The sequence below is a fragment of the Sander vitreus genome, chromosome 21 (genome assembly GCF_031162955.1).
Source record: "Sander vitreus isolate 19-12246 chromosome 21, sanVit1, whole genome shotgun sequence".
Taxonomy (NCBI): Eukaryota; Metazoa; Chordata; class Actinopteri; order Perciformes; family Percidae; genus Sander; species Sander vitreus.
In genome coordinates, this window is record NC_135875.1 from 21,274,580 (window position 1) to 21,292,164 (window position 17,585).

Consider the following 17,585-nt stretch of genomic DNA (forward strand, 5'->3'; position numbering starts at 1 on the left):
TGAACTTTAGCATATAGCCTACTTTAGCATATAACAATTAGCTCACTAAGAACCTGGGAATCACAATCCCAAACTGGCAGTTTCATTTTCTGTGTACTGAATTGTTTACCTAAAGTAAACTTCTTTGACTTTTATGAACATCATGTCTTTTTTTAAATATTAGTTTTTCTAAAATTATACTTTACGCACAGTATCGAATATATTGCAATATATTGAATCGTGACCCATGTATCGTTAAGTCAAGTCATTTTGACACTGGCTGTAAACAAATTATACATGATGTCATAATGTAATTGCAACAAATCATTTTTTTTGGCCATCCACTGAAAAATATTTAGCCACATTTAGTCACTTATAGGTTAGAAATCAAAGAAAGTCTTCTACTGTAAATGTCTACGTAATCCTCTGTACCCTGTGTGTGTTTTCAGCCGATAATGAACTACAACCCATGGATGCTGCTCTACTTCATCTCCTTCCTGCTGATCGTGGCCTTCTTTGTGCTCAACATGTTCGTGGGCGTCGTGGTGGAGAACTTCCACAAGTGCCGGCGCCACCAGGAGGCCGAAGAGGCCAAGATCAGGGAGGAGAAGAGACTGAAACGCATGGAGAAAAAGAGACGGAGTAAGGAGAAGGAGCTGGCTGGTCGGTAGTCTTTCCACATCTTTCTGAGTCCTGCTTGATTTGAGCTTGAGCCTTTTTTTATTTTTTGTTCTTTTTTTTTTTTTTTTTTTGGCTTTTTCATTTGGTTTGGCCGAATCCGGAAGAACGCAATTAGTGAGCTAGTACCAACTACAGTTGCTACTCTGCGGTAGATCCTTCCCTTTTCCGTTTTCCTTGTAGGCCCTCAGGCTAGTTTCTGTTACAGTCCGATGGTCTCCTGTTCTGGCTCGGCAGACTCTGACACGGACTGTGGAGGCTCTTCTTCAACTCCAGTATCGATTTGATCCAGTTGGACGTTAAGAAAAGCTTCCATTATCGGCCGGTTTGCAGAGCAAGGACAGCTGACCGTTGGTGTTAGCCCCTTACCTTCCCTCCTCCCTTACCTTACCTTGCCTGGTCTACCGTAGACACCGTGCTTGGGATGGCCCCCTTTGGAGCATGCCCAGCGAGTGCTGACAGACGGGGCTTGCATGGTGGCGGCTATACAGAGCTAGAGGGAGGGGGGAGTCGTTGATCATTTAATCGTCCTAGACGAAAGCGAAGACGGCCCCCCTCCCTTCCCCTCTTCTGCATGTGGTTTAGTACAGCCGCAGGGGCAGGGATAGGCTCAAATCTGAAAGAAAATGAAGAGTTGTCCCTTAGTTTTCCTTGTAGCTAAGACCTGAGATCACTTTGGGTGCGATTTGTAGGAGTTAGCGCTAAATCCTTGCCCGGTCCCCCTCCCCTCCGGCTGTATAGGAGTTGGTGACAAACTGCTTGGTTTGATTTTTTTTTTTTTTTTATATATATATATATATATATTTATTCTTTCCACTGCCTCCTACATGCAAACCATTAGACTTTTTGTGAATTTAGTGCCTATACTTACAGTATTTTACGCACTTAATGTAAAGGCACTTTCATTATTAAATTTCTGCAAGAAGCAGTGGACACAAAAAAAAAAATCCCTATATCTATATGACATGGTCATTTTATTTCGACGATAGGAATGTTTCCCTCCGTCTCTTGAGAAATACAGATGGAAATTGATCTTTCTTTTTTCAGGAGGCGTCTTGCCAAGGGTGTCCGACCAATCGAGAAACTCTCCCAGACCCTTGCACAGTCTAACACACGTACACTTTATAACACAACAGGGCCTTTTTCATGAAAGCACACAAAACCTTTTCTATTTTTAAGTTTGTTTCCCTGTTTTTGCTTTATCCCGTTTCTTAAAAGCCGTGTTCTTTTGTTTCCTGGCTCGGTATTTTTTTGGCCAGGAAACCTTTTTTTCTTTTTTCATACACAGTGCTGTTTTAGGGAGGAAAAATGGCTAGACGTTGGTTTATTAGCAAAACAGCAACGCAGAAAGGCAAGGTTGCTTATAGAAAGAGACAGCTTACTGGTGCTACTCGAAAGTATATGTCTGCTTTGGTTTGAGAGTCAACGGCCTCCTGATTGTTACAAAACGACAAAAGAAATGGACTCAGAATTACTGGAAAGACAAAACAAACAAAAAATGTAGGAACATGAACCAGCTTTATCTTCCATCGCTTCCTTCTGGCCTTACTCCATCCCTCTTTCCCTCTTTCTCTCTCTTTGACTCTCTCCTGTTTAAAACTCTTATTCCTCCTACCTTCCTTCCTTTCTGTCGTCTGCTTCTCCCTGACTAACACAGTCTCATTCCTCTAGATTTATTGGTTCCTGGGGTGAGTTGGGCCCTCTCTGAAGGCACATTGAAAGGTACAGAGTTTCCAGCATGTTCTGTGTGTCCCTTCAAACCCACCACCACCGACCACGACCACCCTACCATGGTGGCTAAGGTTCTAAGTTCAGTGATCACGGGAGGTAGGGCTCCATCCCGCGTCCCCACCCCCCTGCCTCCCTCCCATCAGCTCTCAATATGCTGGACATGCTGTTACCTGTTTTCTCTGTCGTGGCTTTGTCTTTCACAGCTCCTCCACACCGTCTGCGATTCCATCCACAGTCCAAAGCACCGCTCGCTGCACAACCACCGCATCAGAAGAAGACTATTATCTAGTTAGGTTGGCAGGGACACGATGAGAAAGGGCTGTGGTGTGACAGGGAAAGGCTACTGGGGTGCAAAAAAATATTGGACTTGTTTATAGGTAAAGGATTCCAGAGCGTAGTTTTTTGATTCACAAACCAAGGGCACTGTAGTTACATCATTCTTTCAGGACACATTAAAAGAAGAATTACTGTTTATAACATCGTTGGCCTTATTTTCATTGTGATAGACGTCTTTTTTCTGTTGGTGAAAATATTGTGCTCAGAAAAGTAACTGTTGAGATCTACGAAGTGTGACAAGGCGGTTATAAGTAAAGGATGAGGAAAGGAAGGAGTAAAAGGCCCTACACACTGCCGACTCTGTCCGTCCGTCTCTCTCTCCGTGTCCCTGATCTCCTGTCTCACTATAGACACAACTGACGAGACAGCCCAAGACAGCCCAAATCACAATGAACCTAGGTGTTTTATTTTGAAATTAGTATTATTTTGTAAAGTATCCGGCTGCACTGTGGCCTTCCTGTATGTGATTACCTACCTGGCTTGACACATTCACTCGCGGTAGAAATAGAGGAGAAGCCAAAACGATTGCGTGCGGGCTGACACATTGAATAACATGGCGCATCTTGGTCATTCGCGGCGCTTCCGCATGCAGCTTGGTTTTGGCTTAAAACTTACAATGGGTGGTGGTGGCGCAGTGGCTATGACACATTCCTTTGGTGTGGGAGACCTGGGTTCAATTCCCACTGTAACACATCAACCAATGTGTCCCTGAGCAAAACACTTAACTCCTAGTTGCTTCAGAGGCGTGCAAAGTCTGACACACACACACATATATATAGCAATTGTAAGTCGCTTTGGATGAAAGTGACAGCTGAATGAACTGTAATGTAACATTATCCTGCTTATTACAGGGCTACTCATACAGGTTACCGGCTGATAACGCCTTCTTCCCGGTCGGGATGGTTTACTTTACCAGTCTGGCCTCTGGAGTCAATCTCCAGAGGCCCCATGATATGATATCTTCACAATACTTATGTCATGATATGTTATTATTGCGATTTTATATATATTGCAGTATTCTGCGATATATTGCAATTTATTACCTTTTTTCCAACTTTCCAATTTTTCCAATCTAAAAAGATACATTTCTCTGTTTGTTCATCTCGCTTAAGTTGTATTGCTGCAAAACAGGATTGTCGAGCAGGCAAATTGACCAACACATATAAAATAAAAGATACTTGGCGTGGGTGTATCAATACAGTATTGCCAAGGACAATCGTCATACTATGCTGTATCGATTTTTTTCTCCCCCCATCCCTATGATGAGCATGGCTCTCCCGCGGTAGCCAGGTCGCCCTGGCAAGCGAGCTAAACATGGATCTAACTAATGCTCTGTTTGTACTGTTGTCGCTATTAGAGCTGTTAGCACTATGCATTTCCTCCACCCTCTCTCTCCCTTTATCATCCGCTGATCAGCGGTATGAGCCAGATTTTATTGATTTAAAAATGGTCCTCCAGAGTCTACTTCGCAACAGTCTTTTGTACAGAAATAACAGACCGTAGAATGGCGTGATTGACCAATCAGAATCGAGTATTTAACAAGGCCATGTAATAACAACGGATAACGCCCAGTCGATTGGCTGATAACATTCGAAGCGGGTGGTTTATAACCAAAGTAGAATTTTTGACTAGATGATGGGGCTCGATAAAAAGGTAAAGGTAAAGGTACTTTATTGCCACATACATATACATAGAGCGAAATTCATTCTCTGTATTTAACCCATCCCTCATGGGAGCAGTGGGCAGCCATTTACAGCGCCCGGGAACCAACTCCAGATGTGAGCCAGTGCCTTGATCAAGGGCACTGACTGGAGAACCAAGTATATGTTTTTTGATGGTGGGGGAAACCAGAGCACCCGGAGGACACCCACGCAAACGTGGGGAGAACTAGAGTTTAGATTCTCTGCCCAAGACCGAGCCGTTATTTTCCGCCACTATCCTCAGGCCAGGCCCTTGATCAAGCATTTGTGTTTTTTTTTAATCATTACTTTATTAGCCTAATTGGGTGGGGAGAAAGCTATGCCATAATCAGAAATATTATCTATATAGGCTATATTTAGGCCAAAGTAACACATGTGTCCAAAAAGTTACACAAGTTTGACTACAGTTACAAAATGCAGCACGTGTCATGCGCGGAGTCTCCTCCTCTCACACACATCACACCGGGGCTGCTGTGCTGTAGGCCTATTGTGTAGCTTAAGTGCAACATGGAGCTTGAGGATGGAAAGAAAAAAAGGAAAACAGGAGAATTACCTTTGAGCAAGTTTGGAGGAAAGTCGGAGGTATGGAACCATTTTAAACAAGACGTGGGCAGTGACAACATGTGTTGGCTTTGTCCAGTGCGTTAGGCTGAGTGCAGCACGCTGCTCGCCTATGACAGCAAATAAAACGGGGACTTGGACGATGAACGGACACATGAAGCAGGCTCGCCGTGGCAGAAAAGATGATAGTCAGCCTTCAACGTCCTCTTTTGTTACTTCTCCAAGCATGAGGGCGAAGCAGGCCCTCACAGAGAAATGCGTTGAGTTCCAATAACTCTGAATTGTAGTTGAGAACGTCAGTTATAACGGTCCACGTATTAAAAAAGTGTTGGGTTGAAATCGGGCTCATAATTCCAGTTAATGTGTCGGGCCGGTCTCAGACACAATGTGCATGGGCTCGATTTTTTTTGGGCCAGATCTAAGCTCTAGGGAGAACATACAAACTCCACACAGAAAGGCCCGGAATGACCGGGATTTGAACCCAGAACCTTCTTGCTGTGAGGCCACAGTGCTAAACATTGGGCCACCATGCTGCCAGCTTGGCTAGATGAATAGTGAAGGGATCACCAAAGTTATTAGGATTCAACCATGGGGGTGGCTCTCGGACTAACAACTACCGTAAGTTATGTAGGTCAAAGTTGAGTGAGGTGTCAACTGTAATGGACGTTTTACAACATGTTGCCTTCGTTTTCTCTATCCAGTAAGTTTGGAACCTTTCTGATCATCCGGCTGCTTGTGATTCTTGCCTGTCTGACTTAGCTAAGTAAAACTACCAATTTTACCAATAGGAATGGGGGCCAAAGCTGTAATAATAGGGCCCAAGTTTTGATAACTCAAAAGAATCATCCTTTAAACTTGACCAACTTGTGCTTCTCTCTCATGTGTCACAGTAGATCAGAGCCAGAGAGATTAGAGAGCTTGATCAGTTTGGACAAGTGGTCCCATCTTGCATGAAACAAATTCTCTCTCTTGCTAACATTCTTTAATAACATCCTCTATTAAAGGTCACTGGCCGCCATTAAAGGGCACTGAACCACAGGAATTCAATCAAGAGCATTCTGTTATATTCCCATCGAGTCAGTGCTCGACTTAAAAGCTTAATTTAAGACATCCAATGCCAAAATATGTAAATGGGATCCCAGTTCATTAAACTGAAACAAACTCTGTTAGAGGATCTAACTAGTTTTTCGAGCTTCAATCTCCACAGGTTTGGCTCCAAATAGCTTGTTTTGGATAGTTTCTTTGATAGAAAGCTATCTATTAGGATTTGAAGGAAATATGCGATAACTTTGAATATTGTGCTAGCGATATTACTTGTGATTAATAAACAAATATTAAAGTGTACTCAGTTCTGCATTTCTGCTGCTTTCAGTATTCTGTACTTTTTTTTTTTATTGAAGGAATTAAACATTGAATTTTAAAGTGCAGTTTTCTACTGATAGTTTCTCACACCAAAAATCTCTGAGTGTCTTTCGCGATATGTTGCAGCCTGTGTATATGGCGACAGTTGATATCGCAGAAAAAAAACCCAGATATATTGTGCAGACCTAACTGCAACACACTCTGTTAGAGTATCTAACTACAAATAGTTTTTTCCAGCTGCAATTGCCACATCTTTGGCTCTTAAAAGGCTTAGAAAGAGGGCTAAGATAGTTACTTTGGTAGAAAACAATCTATTTCTAGTTCATATGTGAACCAGTAGGATACCATGAGTTCAGTGCCCTTTAATGGCGGCCAGTGACCTTTAATAGAGGATGTTATTAAAGAATGTTCGCAAGAGAGAGAATTTGTTTCATGCAAGATGGGACCACTTGTCCAAACTGATCAAGCTCTCTAATCTCTCTGGCTCTGATCTACTGTGACACATGAGAGAGAAGCACAAGTTGGTCAAGTTTAAAGGATGATTCTTTTGAGTTATCAAAACTTGGGCCCTATTATTACAGCTTTGGCCATCATTCCTATTGGTAATGTTGATAGTTTTACATAGCAAGTCAGACAGGCAAGAATCACAAGCAGTCAGATGATCAGAAAGTTTCCTAGTTGGTAGCGAAAAACATCCATTACAGTTTACTCTACCGGCTCAACCTTTACCTACATATCTTACCGTAGTTGTTAGTCCGAGAGACACCCTCAGGTTGAATCCTAATAACTTTGGTGCTCCCTTTACTTTTCTTCTAGCTCCATCATCTGGTCAAAATCTCTACTTCGGTTATAAGCCACCCGCTTCGAGTGTTATCAGCCAATCGACTGGGCGTTATCCGTTGTTATTACACGGCCTTGTCGAATACTCAATTCTGATTTCTATTTCTGTACAAAAGACCGTTGCAAAGTAGTAGAGAGAATAGAGTGAAGGCTCTGGCTCATGAATGTATCTCCACTACACCCCACTGTGTAAAGGTCACAGTGGTACATGTTGTTATTAAGCGAGACCACAGCAGCTTTGGTAACAGCGGTTGGCTCTTGTTGGGCATTAAGTTCATCCCAGGTCTGTCTAACCACTTTGACTGGTTTGGCAATCTGGTTAAGTTATTAGTATGACAGGGGTGTTAGATAATGACGACCCCCACCCTAACTCTGCAATGTTTATGTGTGTGTGCTTGTGGTTTTGTCTTTGTTTGCACATACATACATACTGTATTGCCAGGAGCAATGTCTGTTAACTAGGGGCACATTCCTGGAAGGTACTTGACCGTGCTAGATTGGATTTGTGTGTGTGTGTGTGTGTGTGTGTGTGTGTGTGTGTGTGTGAGTGTGTCAGGGGGCAGATGGTTTCAGAAAATAGGTTGTAAAATATGCAGGAGCAGCTCTCATCCCCGAATCCCCCTCTCCTCTCAGTCTGGATGGCTGTCTGAGAGGCGAGCAGGACCCCTACACCCCTTTGTTGATCCTATGCGGCATTTCACGAGTGCTTGCAGTATTTTGATATTTTTAAAGACGTGCAAAGAACACAAAACACGCGCATAAAATACAGCATCCACACAGTGTGTTACTAGTGTATTTGTGTTAGGATGGTCAACACATGCGTTTGTGTGTGTGTGTGTGTGTGTGTGTGTGTGTGTGTGTGTGTGTGTGTGTGTGTGTGGACTCTTATCTTTAGCTTGCACTGCACTGGAGCAGCTTTTTCGAGAGGCTAGAAGGAGGACAGGGACAAAGAGAGGAGAGGAGATGATGGAGGAGGCGCATTATGATTTTGACTGAGGATGGACGAAGGCAGAGAGACACACGGGGGTGGAGGGGAGAGGTGGTAGTTACACAAACACACTCACTGACAAGTTGGATCAAAGTGTAACCGTAACTGTAGTCGTGAACAGATTAGAGACACATGAAATCACACCAGGATTTGAAACTTGGACTTGAGTCAAAAGCAAGAGAACTGACTTGGACAATCCATCCAATCGTTGAATGGCTAACTGACCAGCCAACAGACAGACAAAACCTTTCTCTGGAGCCACGCCACTAGCATGGCTAACGTGGCTAGTACAGCTTACACAATCACAACTGCTTAAAAAGCTCCCGAAACCCTTTCCCCAAAACCTTTCTGAAGTCGATTAGGGAGGGTCCTGAAACCAACAACCTGACATTCATACTTCTCTCTCTGCTACAGCTTTCAGATAGAAACAACACACTATAGCTTTAAACTAGGTAACATTTTTAGTTTTTGAGATATGCTCATTTTTGTGAGCAGAGTGCAAAGGACGTCACGTAACGTGATGGCGTCATCACGTGCGTGCAACAAACTTCAATTCAATGTTATTGTCATTGACACAATGTGCAGGCACATACAGTATGTACCGAAAATGTAGGTCATTACTTTCCAATAAACACACATAGATACACAGTAGATTACAAAAAGACACGTTATTGGGCGCCTGGGTAGCTCATCTGGCAGAGGGTGCGCCCATATACAGAGGCTCAATCCTCGACCCCTTTGCTGCATGTCATTCCCTTCTCTCTCCCCCTTCATGTCTAAGCCTTCCGGTCATAATAAAGGCCTAAAAATGCCCAAAAATATAATCTTAAAAAAAAAAAAAGACACATTATTAACATTAACATTATCTACAGGCTCGGGATTATGAAACATAAGACAGAAGCCTTAGCAGTTAGGGCTTTGGTTTTAGATCGATTTAAACAGGATCATGTAAATAATGACCTCTCGCGGCCGCCGGCGGGGTCCGTTCACTAAGAGTTACTTTAAAATGAAAAACTTTCACATGCGGTGTCACTTTAAATGTCACCTGCAGGGACCTGAAACACTTGCATCCTGACTTGGAATATGCTTATGAAGACTTGTTAATAAAAACAGCTCTGAATCTCTCTCTCACACACACACACACACACACACACACACTCAGGACGGTCTAGTTCCCCTCAGGGTTAATGTGAAGAGTCTCCCTGTGTGAGTCAACTTGTTGTGTTGGGTCAGGCATTCTGCACATAGTCAGCTGCTCGTGACAGACACCTCAGGAGAAGCTATAGTACACTGCACATGATGTATGCTGCTAATTATTAATACAGTTTCCTATTATTTCCCCCCTCAGTAAGCTATCAGAGAGAATGGCATGCTGGATATTTTGACAGACAGCAGCTTGTATCAGGGTAATGATGCTCTCAGTGTTTCTGTGCTAGTCTATAGGCTGTTGGCTGTTGTCTGCAGCAGTGTAGGTAGTGGCAGTTTCTCAGAAGTGTACAAATATGTAGTGTACCAATGACTAATCTTCATGAATAACATTATTTGTTACTCTATGGGAATTTCTTTTTGATTAATTGAAACTGTTCAGTCTACAAAATGTCAGAAACTAAGGACAAATGGCCATCAAAACGCTGCCGCATCACATTTTGCGATATGCTGTGACAATTCACAACATGACTTGGAGTAGGATTAAGAGTGTAAAAGCATCGGAGTGATGCGGACATATAAACAGCGTTCATTATGAATTTCTACCGTCATTGTAAAACAATATGATTTCCTGAAATCTTCATTTGTTCAGCTATTTCAGAGCAACTGCTAAGTGTAGTTATTAGCTTTAGTTATCCCCTCACCCTCTGCTCTATATTAGGTAAACCTCACCCAGCCCTTTAATGCTTTCTGCTGCTGCCAATACATGAACCAAAATAGCAGATGCGCTTGAAGACACCCACACAGTACATGCACCCATTATATACCACTCAAACGCACGAAGGAGTTTAATTCCTGCCGCTCAGTCTCTCAGTCAAAACAATAACAAAAAGGCGGACTTTGATGACGTCGTGAAGTGGCGTGAGATGATGGGACTTGTTGTCTTCATTGTTAAAATACCACCATTGACTCAGGCAGAAATAACGTTAGTTTTATCCGTGTCATGTTTTGTCGTGTATATATGCGGTAAGACGCCATTGACGGACGACCAAATGTAACGGACCGTAACCTTGAATAAAATTACAGATTTTTTCAAGTTTGAACATTGTTATACACAACTCAACAAAATATATATTTTTCGACAGTTTAATGTGGAAATGTGGCATTTTATGCTTTTAAAATAGGGCCCAAAATATTAAAATACTATATTACCTACGTGTATGTTAGTTATGTTTGCTAAACATAGTAGCATCCAGTCCCAAGGGACTCGTCTTAACCACTGAATGTTAGCCTCCACAAGCATGGTGTCCTATAAACATAATTTCTAGGAGACAGGGTTAAAAAAAACAAATAACTTTGTTCAAGATGTAGTCTGGATCCGGTGGATTTATGAGGACTAACTGCTCCTCAGATCTCTGCAGGGTAAATCCAGACAGCTAGCTAGACCATCTGTCCAATCTGAGTTTTCTGTTGCACGACTAAAACTACTTTTGAACGAATGTTCCACCAAAACCAGTTCCTTCCTGAGGCTATTCTGCCGACATGATTGTGATTGGTTTAAAGAAATGCCAATAAACCAGAGCACGTTTTTCTCCCATCCTGGAATGCTGTGTGGACTAGCCAGACCCTCCTCCGCAGCGCCGTGGAGGAAGGTCTGGCAATGCGAGACTATTCAAGATGTTACTTTGTATGGACTTTACTATAAAAGCTGCACTGCAGTAAGTAAGTAGTAGAACAGTGACACATTGGTGTTGTCTCTGTACTCCAGAACATTGGTATTGGAAATTAAACAATAACTTTTGAGTTTAAAGTACCAGCTTTTAGCATTAATTTGAGGGTGTCCACATCATCCTATAAACCAAGCGAGAACTGTATGAATTAAATGTGTCCGAATGTGTGTGTGTGTGTGTGTGTGTGTGTGTGTGTGTGTGTGTGTGTGTGTAATAAGCCAATAAGCCAGTCAGAAAATTGTGGCTCTGCCATGTTAACAGATGGCCCTTGACTTCCCCAACAGGCTGAACAGATCAACACTGTAGTCCAAGCAGCTCTGGCTAGGTCAGCCCCCACATTAATTCACTCTCTCATACAGTAACACTCTCTGATCACATTCATCTTATCAAGGAATGTGTGTGCATGGACAAATATGGCATACACCTCGAACGCTGCAAACGCATACAAAGATGGGTTTCTGTAGCATTCTTAACATTTACTATTTTGTCACACTACGTGTTAGTTTCTGTTGTGCGTTGGATTCAGGTGTTGATGCATTGACTGTATAAGTCAAGCCAAAACATCTCTATCGTCCCCTGGTGGCTGGCTGCAGTATAGGTCATAAACCCCGCCCCCTCCATGTTAGCGGATGGGACATGGGCCAAACTAAAAAAATCAAAGCACACGTCAATTACTTTTTTTCCTAAAGTTGGTTTCTGACATTTTTAGTAGTTTTCATCACGCTGATGTTTGTTAAGTGTTCATTTTTCTGATAAGTTTGGTATTAGTTGTTTGATCCCATAAAAACAGGGTTACATTTCATGATTGACAACTGTTATTGTCTCACGATTGGTCAGGCGGGTATATGGGCGGGACTTCGATACCGCGGCTCCACCACCCTATCACAACTGTGCAGACTCTCTATTTACGTTTCACTTTTGTACAGTGGGGGGAAGTGGCAAAATGTCATCCATCTTTTGGTTTTACTGTCTCTGGTTTGATATTTATAAGACTGCTGCCGTTGATTTTAACCATGTTGGCCACAGATGTCACAACCTCTTCTCCCCTTTGTTGGTGGCTGTGTGTTGCTTTGAAAAATCACATTATTTAAGTGCTGATTGCAAGTGGTGCCAGGCAAAATAGTAAGGCCACATCTTTTGTGCTAATATATTTTCTAAGTGCAGTACGTACTGAACTTGCAGTGATTCCTAGAGCTTTCTGAGAAATCTGCCTCCCACTCAGAGTCCAACAGCAGCTCCTCCCTGCTGTTTTTCCACTCATGGTTTCTGTATGTTACCGAGCTAACTGCACACGGCCAGTGACCGCAATGGAAGCACAACCTTAAATGTGCCCTATTTGTGGGACCAAATGAACTTGCCAAATGCATTTTTTCTTCATAAAACCTGCACAGAGACCCATTTTTGGAAGAATTTCAGACCTACATTGTTTGTCTTTTTCTTTCTGGCCTTTGCTGGCACATTGCTACCTTTCATGTAGGAGTGGTGCGAGTGCTTCTTTGTGCATAAACAATCACAAAATGGGAACTCAGTCTTAAAAACCATGCTTGCACTACAAGTAACTACACTACACTACAAAACTCCACAGAGTACCTTTAACTCAGTGTTAAAAAAAAACAACTCAACATATACTACACTATACAATAAATAGTGTGACAAAATAAGGAAGTGATATATTCCTTCCTACCACTACTATACCTTCTGGAAAGTGGTGAAACTGTGAAAGCAATCTATTAACATACTAGTCTCGCTTTGCCAGAATGTGCTCTGGTTTACTGGCATTTATTTAAACCAATCACAGTCGTCTTGGGCGGTGCTAAGCCCCGGATTTGGTGGAACATGTGTACGTTCAAAGGTTGTTTTAGTCGTGCAACAGAAAACTCAGATTGGACAGATAGTCTAGCCAGCTGTCTGGATTTACCCTGCAGAGATCTGAGGAGCAGTTAACCATAGTCCTCAGAAATTGACCGGAGTTTAAAGTTCCAGCACAAAGAAAGCGGAAGGTAACAGACATCCAAACAACGGCCATCCGAAAAGAGTGACATCCAGCGGAATTTCTGGCAGAACGAGAGCCATCCCAGAAGTGGAACGTTGTGGATATTGACTATTAACATACCAATCAAACACCTTAAAGCTACCCTGTGGAGTTTTTGAGTGGCTCCCCGCTTTGTCTGTATTGTGCACTCCCTCAAGCACTTGGGTGGCACCATGCACATCCCTACCACTTGTTTCATGGTATTCTGCTGATCAACAATTAGTGGCAGTAACACGCCAAGAAACGTAGCATTACACCAGCAAAGGCAGGGGAGAAGCGGGCCGCCAGAAATTGCGCCGGGCTTTGAAGCTAATTGAACATAGTGGCCAAACAGTGGAATTACAACTCCCAGCCTGTCACATGATGCCCTCCTAGACTAGACTTTTTTATGTCGAAAGAGACATCTGTAAATGAGTGTATATATTTTTGGAGCGTTGCAACCCCTGTGAAATAATTTGTACAATCAGAATCCTTTCAGTCTGATAACATTTAAAAAAGTTTAGCAAAGTTGCATGATTAAATCATTTAATCCCCATTCATGTTAGCGGAGCGCTAAACCGGAAGTAGCATGCTACTATCAGGGTCATTTTACACATGGTTTTAGCTTAATGATGGCTTGGTCATTACTACGCAGACTCCCATCCGTGGGATATTTTGGCTTCACTTGTGTACAGTGGGAGGAAGTGGAGACGGGTCGTCCGTCTTTATATACAGTCTGTGTATTAAACCTAATAAGAATACTCCAATCTCATATTAAGGATTGAAAAATATATTTTTATAACTTTAATAATCCAAAATGCAGGTCAGGTTTACTTTGAAGTTTTACAACCTTTTGAACCTTTTTCTAAGTCCACCAAAATATACGTAACTCACATGCTAAGCCGCCACATAATGTAAGTCTCCATAGCTCAGGTAGGTCAGTTTTAGAGTCAGTAAGAAAACAGAATAGGGCTTCAAACTTCTCCAATGGTTTCCCATTCGCAGAAAGTGAGCTTGCAACTGTGCAGGTACAGTAATGGAGTCAGCAGCTGATGTGGACAATGTCACTGTTGTATTCTCCGTGTAGATTCATAAATCCTCATCACCTTGAGGTGCAGTAACAAAGGCGTGTTCATATGTTGTGCTGTTAATCTCTGTTGTCACTACACGGCCGGCAGTCAACAACACGAGGATAATAGGATCATCTCCTTACACATTGTTTAACCTGAGCACCAACCACACACACATAGACATCCCAAAACATAAGTGTGGGTATATGCAAAGCAGCTTATTACATGAGTAGCTGTACTTCATCTATTAGCTTTCTCACACACACACACACACACACACACACACACACACACACACACACACAGACAAGGAGACACACAAGCCAGCCGGTGCCAATCCCTAGCTGTATCTGGGTCAGAGCTAACAGAGATGAATCTAACAGAAGTTTCACATTGCCCCCCTTTCTTTCGTCTGTTCCTATGTTGTAGAGATGTAATTAATAACACCAGTCCTTTAAGGAGAGGAGGGAAAAACCTCGGAGGAGAGGAGAACAGAGAATGATTGCGAGACGGTGACGTACCTTGGCAAAACGTCTCAAAAGATGCAGTTCCAGGGTGTAAAAGTTTGATGCCACAAGGTATAGGTAGCAGTGCTACGTCAAGTGTTTAATTGGATGAATCTTTCATAACTTTTGGGGGTTGGCAGCGACTGGAAGCCATATTACTGCAACTGCTTGGGGGTATGCCACTGGGTGTGTCATGGTTTCCTGATGTCACTTAACCTCCCACTAACCAACATACATCAGTATCCTAAGTTATAATAGTATTATCAAACACAACCAACTAATGAAGCTAATTTGCCTCCCAGAGACATTAACTATATCAGTTTACCCATAAATCTGGAGGCATGTATGATGGAAGGTGTTGATATGCCTGAAAAGCGGAAAATCGAATGTAATAAATGAATAATAAAGCTCATTAATTTCCACAGATGGCAGTGTTGTAATGTTAATAATTGCTGTAAAAGAACATACAGTATATAGTTAGTTTGATTGAAAAGCTGCCCCAACAACACCCGCTATGAATGTTTCATGTTGGAAACTTGCTCTATGAATATTTCATCTGGAGAAATGTGGAGGACCGAACGGCACAGAGCCGAGTGCAGACAGTCTCATACTGTAGCGCTGCCCTGCTGCACTCAGTGTAGTGATGAAAGACACAGGAGGTGGGCTTTGAGTTTGCCTTGATTTCTACTAAGCAGGGGAGTTCTCTATCAATGGGTCCTAAACCAAAAGCCTGAAGCCTGTCTAAACCTTTTGTGGGAGTGTGCATATGTGGTATATCCAAGGATGCGACTTCAGTACAAATGCAAAGTAGCAGATGAGCTAGACATGACACGCGCCGATTGTTGGACAGAGTATAGTATTAAAGATCCTATGACATGCTGCTTTTTGGATGCTTTTATATAGGCCTTAGTGGTCCCCTAATACTGTATCTGAAGTCTCTTTCCCGAAATTCAGCCTTGGTGCAGAATTACAGCCACTACGAGCCAGTCCCACAATGAGCTTTCCTTTGGATGTGCCATTTCTGTGTCTGTAGCTTTAAATGCTATTGAGGAGAGATGGGGGGCAAGGTTGAGGGTGGGGGTGTGGCCTTGACCAACTGCCACTTTGCTTGTTTTCAAGCCATGATGTCTCTCTCTCTCTCTCTCTCATGGGTGGGCCAAATTCTCTGGGCGGGCAAAGCAGAGAAAGGGGAGGTAACCTTTCCCCTTATGATGTCATAAAGGGAAGATTCCAGATCGGCCCGTCTGAGCTTTCATTTTCTCAAAGGCAGAGCAGGATACCCAGGGCTTGGTTTACACCTATCACCATTTCTAGCCACTGGGGGACCATAGGCAGGCTGGGGGAACTCATATTAATGTTAAAAAAAGTGAAATTTTAATGCCATGGGACCTTTAATTTCATCACAAATGATCAGACCAAGTTAAACCTTAGCTGTGTTCGAAACCATTCCCTATCAAACAGTGCACTATATAGTGTGTTTGCCATTTTCTAGTGGTGTTCGAATTCTCTGCGGTTGTTTTCATTCACTATATAGTCCACTGTGAAATACCCACAATGCACTGCTAATTTGAGTGTACATACTGTACGCATGTACCCTACATTTCACGCCCGTATACCACAATGCAATGCAGCTGTGTTTTCCCGGCGAAGAAGAAGCAGAATCACCCGCGAAAACTGAAAAGGAAAAATGGAGCTGGCTTTCGTTTCTAAACACTGGAAATGTAAAATGCAACATACTGTATATGCAACATTTTACTATTCTCCTGAGTGCTTGGTTTGTTTCAGGAACGTAGTTGAAGTATTTTCGTTTGGGGTTGTTTACATGATGCTGGGCACGCCCACCTCCATCACACAATTAACCGGCACATCTACTGACGCAACAATGTTTTTCAGTGAGTTTCGGAAATCTTGTTTGGCCGTTCCCTATATAGTTCACTATTTAACAACCACTATATAGGGAATAGTGAGTGAGTGAGTGAGGCAACGGTTTCGACCACAGCTCTCGTCTGTTCCGGTCTGGGCCAGTTGCTGTTGAAAATGTTATAAAATCTAGCAATGTGCTGTGTTTTAAGGGTTTTAATTTGATCGTCCAAAAGTAGCATATCTTAGTATAACAAGACAAGCCCCTTTCCCATTGGACAAAAAAACCCACTAACATCTGACTTCTGTCTTTAGTGGGAAAGGTTACAATCGGCATTCATTGCCTGGACAAATGGTTCGATGGTGTTTTAAGCCCCCAACGTCGACTTCAAGGCAGCGCTGCGACCGTTGACTTCAAGGAACCTTACCCTAACCTTAACCCTAACCCTAACCATTGCCTAATCCTAGTGCCTTACAGGCAGCGCTGCTTGGAAGGCGATGTTGGGGGCTTAAAAAACCAAACACCGGACAAATGACTCTGCAGTAGTCACAGGTACTCATGGGCTTCACCTCGAATCAACGGCGATTAATAATCACTAATTTTCGCTTCTTTTCCGCGGTGATGCTGTGCCACTCGCATAGCAAAAACGGGCCCAAACCAGCAAGCCAGAGATAAAGTAGTGTGGTGTTGCGTGAGCGAGAATTATTAATCCAGTTCAGCAGATTTCCGTGCAAAGCCGCAGCTCACCACTGTGACTCTTGTAGACTTTCCATCCCTTCTTTTCCACTATCACATTTCTCTTTCTTTGCCTTTTTTTTTTTTTTTCAAGCAATTTTCAACATACTGTTGTTTTGGATGAATGTCCGTTACGGTGGTGTCGTTCTTTCACTCATAGTCTAAATGATATCCAGTGTGTTGTCCTCTGTATTTACAAATTCAATTCAACAAAAGCCCATTTCTGACTGTCAAGGCTAAACAATCAGTAGTCATCATGTGTGAGGTTTCCGTTCCCAGGTTTAGAGCTACACTAGAAGGATTATATTTGACAGAGTGAAAAAAACAAGATGTATTTTAGCTACTTTACTG

General features: G+C 42.7%; 1 protein-coding gene across 1 annotated transcript in view; it reads left to right on the forward strand.

Annotated features, from left to right (window-relative positions):
- The window catches only part of cacna1g (calcium channel, voltage-dependent, T type, alpha 1G subunit), a 242,460-nt gene that overhangs the window by 179,281 nt on the left and 45,594 nt on the right, over window positions 1–17,585 (forward strand). Inside the window, exon 24 of the mRNA XM_078279988.1 lies at window positions 429–621. Within this exon, the coding sequence (XP_078136114.1) occupies window positions 429–621 (193 nt within the window). The remainder of the gene's footprint in view (window positions 1–428; window positions 622–17,585) is intronic.